Source organism: Cebus imitator, unplaced genomic scaffold (assembly GCF_001604975.1).
Source record: "Cebus imitator isolate Cc_AM_T3 unplaced genomic scaffold, Cebus_imitator-1.0 Scaffold0, whole genome shotgun sequence".
NCBI classification, from domain to species: Eukaryota; Metazoa; Chordata; class Mammalia; order Primates; family Cebidae; genus Cebus; species Cebus imitator.
In genome coordinates this window covers 4,568,203-4,579,109 of record NW_016107315.1, presented here as the reverse complement: position 1 = coordinate 4,579,109, position 10,907 = coordinate 4,568,203, and the positions used below count along the sequence as shown (strand labels likewise).

General features: G+C 50.1%; 1 protein-coding gene across 6 annotated transcripts in view; it reads left to right on the top strand.

Moving 5' to 3' along the window:
* Positions 1-8,656, top strand: part of DAG1 (dystroglycan 1) — a 73,060-nt gene extending 64,404 nt beyond the window's left edge. For all 6 annotated transcript variants that reach the window (XM_037743224.1, XM_037743206.1, XM_017504507.2 and 3 more), the window contains one exon: positions 3,845-8,656. In XM_037743224.1, the coding sequence (XP_037599152.1) occupies positions 3,845-6,247 (2,403 nt within the window). In that variant the 3' untranslated portion in view covers positions 6,248-8,656. The remainder of the gene's footprint in view (positions 1-3,844) is intronic.
* Positions 8,657-10,907: the final 2,251 nt, after the last annotated feature.

Sequence of the window (10,907 nt, the reverse complement as noted above, 5' to 3'; positions counted from 1 at the left end):
AAAAAAAAAAAAAAAAAAAGGAGGGAAAGAATTTGTTCTCATTAGTCAAAATAAAGCTACCAGTTTTCATCTCCTATCTCCCAGTTTGAAATTGAGCATTATAACTTGCTTTGGTGAAACCTGAGGTTTTCTTTAGTGTTTATTGTTTGTTATGTGATATTAACATGTGTTAAAGCTACATGGCATAAAGTAAGTATATGGCTTCCAAGAAGGCCTTCAATTTGGGAGCCTTGCTCATAGAATGGCCGAGTTTGTTCTGTAGGTACTGCCTGTTAGGAGAACTTTTGGCTGTTCAGGTCAGCAGAATAGGAAGAGAGCCAGGCTGAGAAGCCTTGAGTTGGCAGGGCTTTTCTCAGTTTTCTCTGTTAAAAAATGCCCTTGTGTACTTGAAGACAGATTTGCAGAAGCACCAGGCTACTCACTTATCAACACTGATGGAGTGCCTAGTCACTCAGGAATGTCCCATGGGTCTGGCCAGCCATTTGGCGCCCACTTCTAGAGCTTCTTCTGGTCTCCCCCAAGTTTTTTCAGTCTCCTCTGCAGGTGACTTCTCTTTGGTTGGCTTTACCCAGACCTCTGTTCCAGGCCTTCCCTGTCACCTTTCCTCATCTTCCCTCTGCATATGAGCTCCTGTCCAGCTGGTGGCCATTGGGATGGAGTGGAGTTAAAAAATAACCCTCAGGTGACCAAAAACTGGGGTCTACACCCTAATTCACCTACTCTCCACCTCTCAGGACTCCTATTCCTAACCTACTCCTGTAAGATATCTGATGGTTCCATGAACACTCCGTTTGGATTTGGGCCTTACTTATTTGCTTCACGGTTGTTGTTGTTGTTTTTGGCAAAATAAGAGCGTAAACGTGTTTACATATGGATGTGCCAGTTTTCTTATTTAACATAAATGAACTGAATACTGTAAAGCTTAGGTTTTTCAGCCAAAATGTTTGAAATAAATGGTTTTTTTTTTTAATGTTCGTTCTTTTGAGACAGAGTCTTGCTCTGTCATCCAAGCTGTAGTGCAGTTGGTGTGGTCTTGGCTCACTGCAGCCTCTGCTTCCCGGGTTCAAGTGATTCTTGTGCATCAGCTTCCTGACTAGCTGGGACTACAGGTGTACACTATTATGCCCGGATAATTTTTGTATTTTTAGTAGAGACAGGATTTTGTCATGTTGGCCAGGTTGGTCTCAAACTCCTGACTTCAAGTGATCTACCTTCCTCAGCCTCCCAAAGTGCAGGGATTATAGTTGTGAGCTACCATGCTCCAGCCAATACATGTGATTTTTTTATAGCTAAAAAAGATTTTAAAAGAAAAAATATATTTAGTATTTTTCATGAATTTGAAGACACCCGTGTTTACAGATATTTTAACCTTTCTGATGTTTGATGGTGGGTGACAGGGTGGGAGATTTTTAATTAGATGATGGCACATCTTAGAGTTGATGGAATGTAGTATCACAAAATAAACACTATTTGTGGGCTGGGCACAGTGGCTCATGCCTGTAATCCTAGGACTTTGGGAGGCTGAGGCGGGCAGATTGCCTGAGCTCAGGAGTTCACGACCAGCCTGGGCAACACGGTGAAACCCCCTCTTCTAAAATACAAAAAATTAGCCGGGCATGGCATTGTGCTCTGTAGTCCCAGCTACTCAGGAGGCTGAGGCAGGAGAATTGCTTGTACCTGGGAGGTGGAGGTTTCAGTGAGATAAGATTGTGGCACCGCATTCCAGCCTGGGCAACAGAGCAAGACTATGCCTCAAAACAAAAACAAAAACAAAACACTATTTGCTGACCCTTAATGAGTGGCTTACAAAGCAATTAGGAAATGATAACCTCAATAATAATAACTCCTTTTTTTTTTTGAGACGGAATCTTACTCTGTTGCCCAGGCTGGAGTGCAGTGGTGCGATCTTGGCTCACTGCAACCTCTGCCTCCTGGGTTCAAGGATTTCTTCTGCCTTATCCTCCTGAGTAGCTGGGACTACAGGTGCGCACCACCACGCCTGACTAATTTTTTTATTTTAGTAGAGATGGGGTTTCACCACGTTGGCTAGGCTTGTCTTGAACTCTTGACCTCAGGTGATCCACCCACTTTGGCCTCCCAAAGTGCTGGGATTACGGGGGTGAGCCACTATGCCTGGCCCAATAATAATAACCCCTAACAATGTCAGTCATGACATAGTTTCAAAAAAAATTTTTTTGATATAAATAGAGATGGGGTCTCACTATGTTAGCCAGGGTGGTCTCTAATGCCTCCTGGCCTCAAGCAATCCTCCCGCCTTGGCCTCCCAAAGTTTGGCATTATAGGTATGAGCTACCATGCCCAGCCTTCTCATATGTTTTTGCTGGGTGTAGGAAACCTGTTTAAATTCGTTTAAAATGGGGGGAATTATCTAGTTTCTGATAAGGCTGCTGCCTGGACACCTGGGTACAAGCCTGGGGTCTCCTTTCCAAATCACTCAAGTAACTTGTCTTTTGGCAGGAGGAAGCCCAGGAAACCAGAGCCACTGGGGAGCCCAGCAGTCATGGCTTTAGCTTTCCTGCCACAGGGAGGAAAGCATTTTAGGGTCTCCCTGTTGATAAGCAGTGGCCATGAAGGGCAGTCCCTGGGCTGAGGCTGGCAGTGAGATGTACTATCTGCTGACCAATGTATTTCTGGACTTGGTACAGGACGATGGAGATGAGAGTGCCTTCAGGCCAACCAGAGAGTGGGTGTCACGTTTCTTGCACTGGGGCAGGAGTAGGTGTTTCCTAAAAGTGAGAGGAGCCACAGATGGGGCCAGGGCAAGAGCCAAGTCATACTTTCCTCTTGTCAGCTGATGGTGGAGGTTTCTATAGTGGCATTTCCTTTGGTGCTCTGAGTATCACCAGTTACATGTGATACATGTGTGAAAGGGACTTACACACCGAAAGAAGTCTGGGAGATGCTGCTGAGTTGGAATAAGGTGATGAGCTCCTTAGGCCTGCTTCTGTGCCTGGTCTCTCCAAGGGCAGAAGAGGGCTCCGTATATTTCCTGTACTTGATTGACTGTAGAACCTCTCTCTTAGAGAGACCAGAGCTCCTTGGGATTCCTTTGGTAAGCACTATTCTAGAATAGTTGATTCTATTCCCTGCTCTCTGGGCACCACAGTTTGTCTTGAGATTTGAGAAGCAGGGTAAATGAAAACATTAGATACAACTAACTCTGTTTGCTACACAAATGTGCCCCCACTACACTTGAATGTAACGTGATGATGTTCTGTAACTGTTCTGATGGTGATTTTGGATGCCGACCTCACTGAGATGACGTCAAACGTGAGTCCTTCAGGGCGTTAGCTCTCCCTAGTACCCAGACCTGTGTGCATCTCCATTTTGGGGCAGGAATGGTCCTCCAGGCCAGGCAAGTAGTGTGAGCAAAGATGTGATGTCTGTAGAGGGTCAGGGGAGAAGTCTGAGGCAAGGCTGGAAAGGAGTGCTGAGGGCTGGGATGAGACACTATGACTTGATTCTGCAGGTAGAATGGGCAAGTAGGTGGCAGGGTGTGTGACTGTTATAAAATCCACAACAGTCATGAGCTCCATGGCATCAGTTCTCAAGAATGAGACATGTACTTGAGTGCCAGCACTGCTGTCTCCCCACTGTGTGGCCTTGGGTGAGGTATTTGCCTCCCAAGCTAAGCCATCTCATAGCCCTAGTCTTTTGTGACAGGTAAATAAGTTCAGTTTTGTCCCTCTAGAGGCAAGGAATTGGCTTCCCCAGCAGGAACTCTAAATTACACCTTAAGCCTATCACACAATTCAGGTTAACTGTTGTAATCATATTCAGGTTATGCACTGACACTAGTACTTTATGCTTGTGTCTCTTCTAGGTATCAGCGGCAGGGAAGGAGGCTTTGCCATCTTGGCTGCACTGGGACCTGAAGAGCCATAGCTTGGAGGGCCTCCCCCTTGACACTGATAAGGGCGTGCATTACATTTCAGTGAGTGCTGCACTGCTGGGAGCCAATGGGAGCCACATCCCCCAGACCTCCAGTGTGTTCTCCATCGAGGTCTACCCTGAAGATCACAGTGAGCTGCAGTCCGTGAGGACAGCCTCCCCAGACCCTGGTGAGGTGGTGTCATCTGCCTGTGCTGCAGATGAGCCTGTGACTGTTCTGACAGTGATTTTGGATGCTGACCTCACCAAGATGACCCCAAAGCAAAGGATTGACCTCCTGCACAGGATGCGGAGTTTCTCAGAAGTAGAGCTTCACAACATGAAGTTAGTGCCAGTGGTGAATAACAGACTATTTGACATGTCGGCCTTCATGGCTGGCCCAGGAAATGCAAAAAAAGTGGTGGAGAATGGGGCCCTTCTCTCCTGGAAGCTGGGCTGCTCCCTGAACCAGAACAGTGTGCCTGACATTCGTGGTGTGGAGGCCCCTGCCAGAGAGGGTGCTATGTCTGCTCAGCTGGGCTACCCTGTCGTGGGTTGGCACATTGCCAATAAGAAGCCGCCTCTTCCCAAACGCATCCGGAGGCAGATCCATGCCACACCCACACCTGTCACTGCCATTGGGCCCCCAACCACGGCCATCCAGGAGCCCCCATCCAGGATCGTGCCAACCCCCACATCTCCAGCCATTGCTCCTCCGACAGAGACCATGGCTCCTCCAGTCAGGGATCCTGTTCCTGGGAAACCCACAGTCACCATCCGGACTCGAGGTGCCATTATTCAGACCCCAACCCTAGGCCCCATCCAGCCTACTCGGGTGTCAGAAGCTGGCACCACAGTTCCTGGCCAGATTCGCCCAACGATGACCATTCCTGGCTATGTGGAGCCTACTGCAGTTGCTACCCCTCCCACAACCACCACTAAGAAGCCACGAGTATCCACACCAAAATCAGCAACGCCTTCAACTGACTCCTCTACCACCACGACTCGCAGGCCGACCAAGAAACCACGGACACCCCGGCCCGTGCCCCGGGTTACCACCAAAGCTCCCATCACCAGATTGGAGACTGCCTCACCACCTACTCGTATTCGCACCACCACCGGCGGAGTGCCCCGTGGTGGAGAACCCAACCAGCGCCCAGAGCTCAAGAACCATATTGACAGGGTAGATGCCTGGGTTGGCACCTACTTTGAGGTGAAGATCCCATCAGACACTTTCTATGACCATGAGGATACCACCACTGACAAGCTGAAGCTGACCCTGAAGCTGCGGGAGCAGCAGCTGGTGGGTGAGAAGTCCTGGGTACAGTTCAACAGCAACAGCCAGCTCATGTATGGCCTGCCTGACAGCAGCCATGTGGGCAAACACGAGTATTTCATGCATGCCACAGACAAGGGGGGCCTGTCAGCTGTGGATGCCTTTGAGATCCACGTCCATAGGCGCCCCCAAGGGGATAGGGCTCCTGCAAGGTTCAAGGCCAAGTTTGTGGGTGACCCAGCACCGGTGTTGAATGACATCCACAAAAAGATTGCCTTGGTAAAGAAACTGGCCTTCGCCTTTGGGGACCGAAACTGTAGCACACTCACCCTGCAGAATATCACCCGGGGCTCCATCGTGGTGGAATGGACCAACAACACACTGCCTGTGGAGCCCTGCCCCAAGGAGCAGATCGTTGGGCTGAGCCGTCGGATTGCTGAGGACGATGGAAGACCTCGGCCTGCCTTCTCCAACGCCCTAGAGCCTGACTTTAAGGCCACAAGCATTGCTGTGACGGGCGCTGGCAGTTGTCGGCACCTACAGTTTATCCCTGTGGCACCACCTAGGAGAGTGCCCTCAGAGGTGCCGCCCACAGAGGTGCCTGACAGGGACCCTGAGAAGAGCAGTGAGGATGACGTCTACCTGCACACAGTCATTCCGGCTGTGGTGGTCGCAGCCATCCTGCTCATTGCTGGCATCATTGCCATGATCTGCTACCGCAAGAAGCGGAAGGGCAAGCTTACCCTTGAGGACCAGGCCACCTTCATCAAGAAGGGGGTGCCTATTATCTTTGCAGACGAACTGGACGACTCGAAGCCCCCACCCTCCTCCAGCATGCCACTCATTCTGCAGGAGGAGAAGGCTCCCCTACCCCCTCCCGAGTACCCCAACCAGAGTGTGCCCGAGACCACCCCTCTGAACCAGGACACCGTGGGAGAGTACACGCCCCTGCGGGATGAGGATCCCAATGCGCCTCCCTATCAGCCCCCGCCGCCCTTCACAGCACCCATGGAGGGCAAGGGCTCCCGTCCCAAGAACATGACCCCATACCGGTCACCCCCTCCCTATGTCCCTCCTTAACCTGCAAGCGCCTGGGTGGATACAGGGTAGGGCAGGGGCCTGGAGACAACATGATGTTGTCTGTGGAGGCCGGTGGCCTGCAGACCATCGCCCACCAGGAGCCGACACCTGACCTAGCACACACTGACACAGGGGCCTGGACAAGCCCGCCCTCTCTGGTCCTCCCAAACCCCAAAGCAGCTGGAGAGACTTTGGGGACTTTTTTATTTTTATTTTTTGCCTAACAGCTTTTGGTTTGTTCATAGAGAATTCTTCGCTTCGTTTTTGATGGCTGGCTCTGAAAGTACCATGTGGAGTGGAGATGGCAGGAGCGAGGAACCATGAATGAACTCGCAGGCAGTGCCAGGCAGCCCCTGGCTCTCTGCGTTTTGCCTTTAACACTAACTGTACTGTTTTTTCTATTCACATGTGTCTAGCTGCAGGATGTAACATGGAAAACAGTAACTAAAGATTAAATTCAAAGGACTTTCAGAAGTTAAGGTTAAGTTTTTACATTTAATCTGCTGTTTACCTAAACTTGTATGTATAATTTTGGGGTGGGTATGGGGAATTGCTTTGCTAAAAATAAGCTCCCAGGTGTTTCAAACTTAGAGAAGACCAAGGGACAGTATTTTTTATCAAAGGAATCCTATTTTTTCACACTATGTCAACTTGGTTGCTCTGATACCCCAGAGCCTGGTTGGGGGCCTCCTGGCCCTGGCTCATGCCAGGGCCCTGGTGCTGGGTTTGCTCTCCCGCTGTTGCCAGGGGCTGGAACCTGGAGGGGTCTCTTGGGCCACAGACATCCCCACTTCCAGCCCATATACACTAGTGGCCCACCACCAAGGGGTCTTCATTTCCATGAAAAAGGGACTCCAAGAGGCAGCGGTGGCTGTGGCCCCCAACTTTGGTGCTCCAGGGTGGGCCAGCTGCTTGTGGGGGCACCTGGGAGGTCGAAGGTCTCGACCACATCAACCTATTTTCTTTTACTCTTCTGTGCGTTTTTTTTTTTTTTCCTAAAAGGAATATCACAGTTTTTGAAACACTCAGTGGGGGACATTTTGGTGAAGATGCAATATTTTTATGTCATGTGATGCTCTTTCCTCACTTGACGTTGGCCGCTTTGTCCTAACAGTCCACAGCCCTACCCCGACCCACCCTGACCCCCCCACCCCTTTTCTCTGGCACTCCAGTCCCGGCCTTGGGCCTGAACTACTGGAGAAGGTCTGGTGGCTGGGGAGGAGTGCCAGCAATAGTTCATAGTAAAAGTATGTGGGCTCTCAAAGCTAATTTTTTACTAAAGTTTTTATACAGCCTCAAATTGTTTTATTAAAAAAAAGATTAAAAATGGTGATGCTTACAGCAGTTTGTACAAGCTCTTAGTGTTGATTCCATGGAACTGACGGCTTTGCTCATTTTGATTTTTTTTCCCCCTTCTTTTCCTAATGGTTCAAGTTCTGGAATTACACTGGGCTTCTTTTGCCATTTTTAGCAGAACATCCATCCGTCCATCTGCATCTCTGTCCCATGACTCAGGGGCGCCCACTCTGCTTGATTCTCCTCCTTTGGAAGAAACCATTTTAAGCATGACTTTTCTTGATGTCTGAGTTATTTTGGGTACCTTTTAGGGAGGAATGCCTTTCGCAATAATGTATCCCTTCGCTGATTGAGGGTGGGTAGGTGGACCCAGGCTCCCTTTGCACACGGAGCAGCTAATTCTAAGCCATATCGACTGTTTTGCAGAGGATTTGTGTGTGCTGCCTCAGGAGGGGAGGGCTGGTAGGAGGGGAGGTGTCTCCATCCTACTGTTCTCCAGAGGGCATTTCCCCTTGCGCCTTCTCCCACAGGGCCCAGCCCCTTTCCCTTGCCCCAGTCCCCAGCGGGGTACTCTGGAGTGAGCAGTGTGCCGCTGTGGGGGATCCTGTAAATTCAGGCTTTGTGGACCACTGGTGACTGAGCTCATACCTTCAAGCCAGAGTTTCCCTGGTGCCCCAGAGACAGGAGCACAAGTGGGATCTGACCTGATGAGATTATTTCTGATGACCTCATCAAAAAATAAACAATTCCCTATGTTCCAGGTGAGGGCTTTGAAAGGCCTTCCAAACAGCTCTGTCACCCCTAGCAACTCCACCATTGGGCACTGCCATGCAGAGACGTGGCTGGCCCAGAATGGCCTGTTGCCATAGCAACTGGAGGCGATGGGGCAGTGAACAGAATAACAACAGCAACAATGCCTTTGCAGGCAGCCTCCTCCCCTGAGCGCTGGGCTGGTGATGGCCGCTGGACTCTGAGATGGAGAGCCAATCTCACATTCAAGTGTTCACCAACCACTGATGTGTTTTTATTTCCTTCTATATGATTTTAAGATGTGTTTTCTGCATTCTGTAAAGAAACATATCAAACTAAATAAAAGCAGTGTCTTTATTACAACGCCGTTGCCTCTGGGCATCTGTTTCCCTGGCACCTGGAGAGGTTTCTGGACATGAGGGGTTGGGACTCATGTTGACAGAGGGAAGAGGAGACTCAGCCAGGTCTACTTGGTGTTGGCCCGTTGGCCTCCACGTAAGCCTTACCATTTCTGTGCTGGGAGGAGTAGGTGTGCACTCCAGAAACTGCCAACATGTAATGCCCACTTCATGCCTCTTCTGCCTGTGAGCCAGCTAAGACAAGTCTCTTTCATTCTCAGTTCCTCATCCGTAAGCGGTGGGGGATAGCAGAGAACCCAGTGAGATTGGCTGGGAAGGAGGATGGTGGGAAAGATGTTACAGGTTTTCTGCCCCAGAGTGGGTCAGGCTCTGTGCTTTCTTGGTAGGGGTCTTTCAGGGCCCTGTGAAGATAGGGATCTAGGGATGCCTCTCCTGCAGCTCTACCCCAGCTCCTTCCTGCATTGTCTTGTGGGCTTGGGACTGCCTAGTTTCCCAGGTAGTCTCAAGGCAGGTTTGGTGTTGGCATCAGGGTGGAAACAATGGTTTTTGGCCAGGCTACTCAGCCCTGGTTGTCCTGTAGATTCTGAGGGTTTGGGGGTAAACTTCAGTGCCTGGCCTGGGATGGACAGGCCAGTTGAGTAGGCTGAGCATGACTCACTGCCCAGGAAGGGGCAGATGGGTTGTCCTAGGACGAGATGCAGCAGCTGTGTTTCAAGGGACAAAGGGGCAGAATTGAGCAGTTGATCACAGAACAACTAGTGCTTCTGGGCTCAATTCTGCCACCACTGGCTCCTCTGCTCAAAGTTTTCAAGACCCAGAGAGGCTGGTCCCATATTGCAAATAAGCGCTGAGTCCCAGGGTGGGGGGTTGTTGAAGATCCAACAACTACTTGGAGTTAGGACCTGAATGGGCACCACGCTAAGTGCCAGGAAAGGCTGTCCCCAGCATACACTTCACTCCCTAGGCCTAGCAGCAGGGGCCAGGAAATTACCCGTCCTTACTCTCAGGAGCTTCTGCTTAACACCTAAACTGAAGCTACTGGGTAATGGTGTGGCTTCAGCCACACTGTTCTGAACTCAGGTAAGGTAATACTTGGTCTTGACAGAGAACATTAAGGCCAGAAGGACCTCTGACCTCTGCCCTGCCATGCTTCCTTTGGGAGATGGGGAAATATCCGCTGTTTAGCCCAGCAGACCCTTGACCCCTGGCACTCGTGCCAGATCCTGTGACCTTTCCTTGATTTGGATGGGGTCTGCTCAGGTCTTTTTCTTTTCTTTTTTCTTTCTTTCTTTCTTTTTTTTTTTTTAGGTGGAGTTCTGCTCTTGTTGCCCAGGCTGGAGTGCAATGGCCTGATCTCGGCTCACTGCAACCTCTGCCTCCCAGGTTCAAGCAATTCTCCTGCCTCAGTCCCCTGAGTAGCTGGGATTATAGGCATGCACCACCACGCCCGGCTAATTTTGCATTTTTAGTAGAAACAGGGTTTCTCCATGTTGGTCAGGCTGGTCTCAAACTCCCCACCTCAGGTGAGCCGCCCACCTCAGTCTCCCAGAGTGCTGGGATAACATGTGTGAGCCACTGCGCCCAGCATGCTCAGGTCTTTTAAGCTGGGGATAGAGGGTCGTAGACAGGAGGGCAGGAAGGAAGGAGCATCAGGCCCACAGGAATCTGCCCTCCCACATTCTGCTGACCTGGAATCACTCTGGCCTGGCTTGGAGACAGTGCTGGTCTCTAGAAAATGCTAGAGGAATCTGCATCTTCTCCTGGCATAAAGGCACTGCCTTGGGCCAAGATCTTTGAGCTAGTCCTGGGGTCAGGGCTGTTAGCTGGAGCATCTTCTGGTGTGTCTAGGCAAGTCTGACCTCTAGAATACCACGTTTGGTGGGGACTGGAGGCTCCATACTACTTACCTCATTGTAGCCCACAGCCTGGCCACCCCTTGTTGCTAACAGGCTGAACAAGCTCCTAGGAGAGGCCCTTTCCTAGCTCCCCTAAAGCATGGAAGGAAGGCCCAATTCAAGCATCAGTCTTTCAAGAGTTAGCTTCATTTCTCTATTTGTTTTCTTTTGCTTTTTTTTTTTTCTTGGGAAAAACAAACCCACAAAAACACAGAGCTTCTTTTCCACTTTGTCACAGCTGGTTACCAATCAATCTCAATTCACGGTATACATATATATGACGGAATTAAACTGCCCATTTTCTATCAGTAGATGCTGGTAAAGTGCTGCATGAGAGAAAAATCTTTTTTTTTTTTTTAA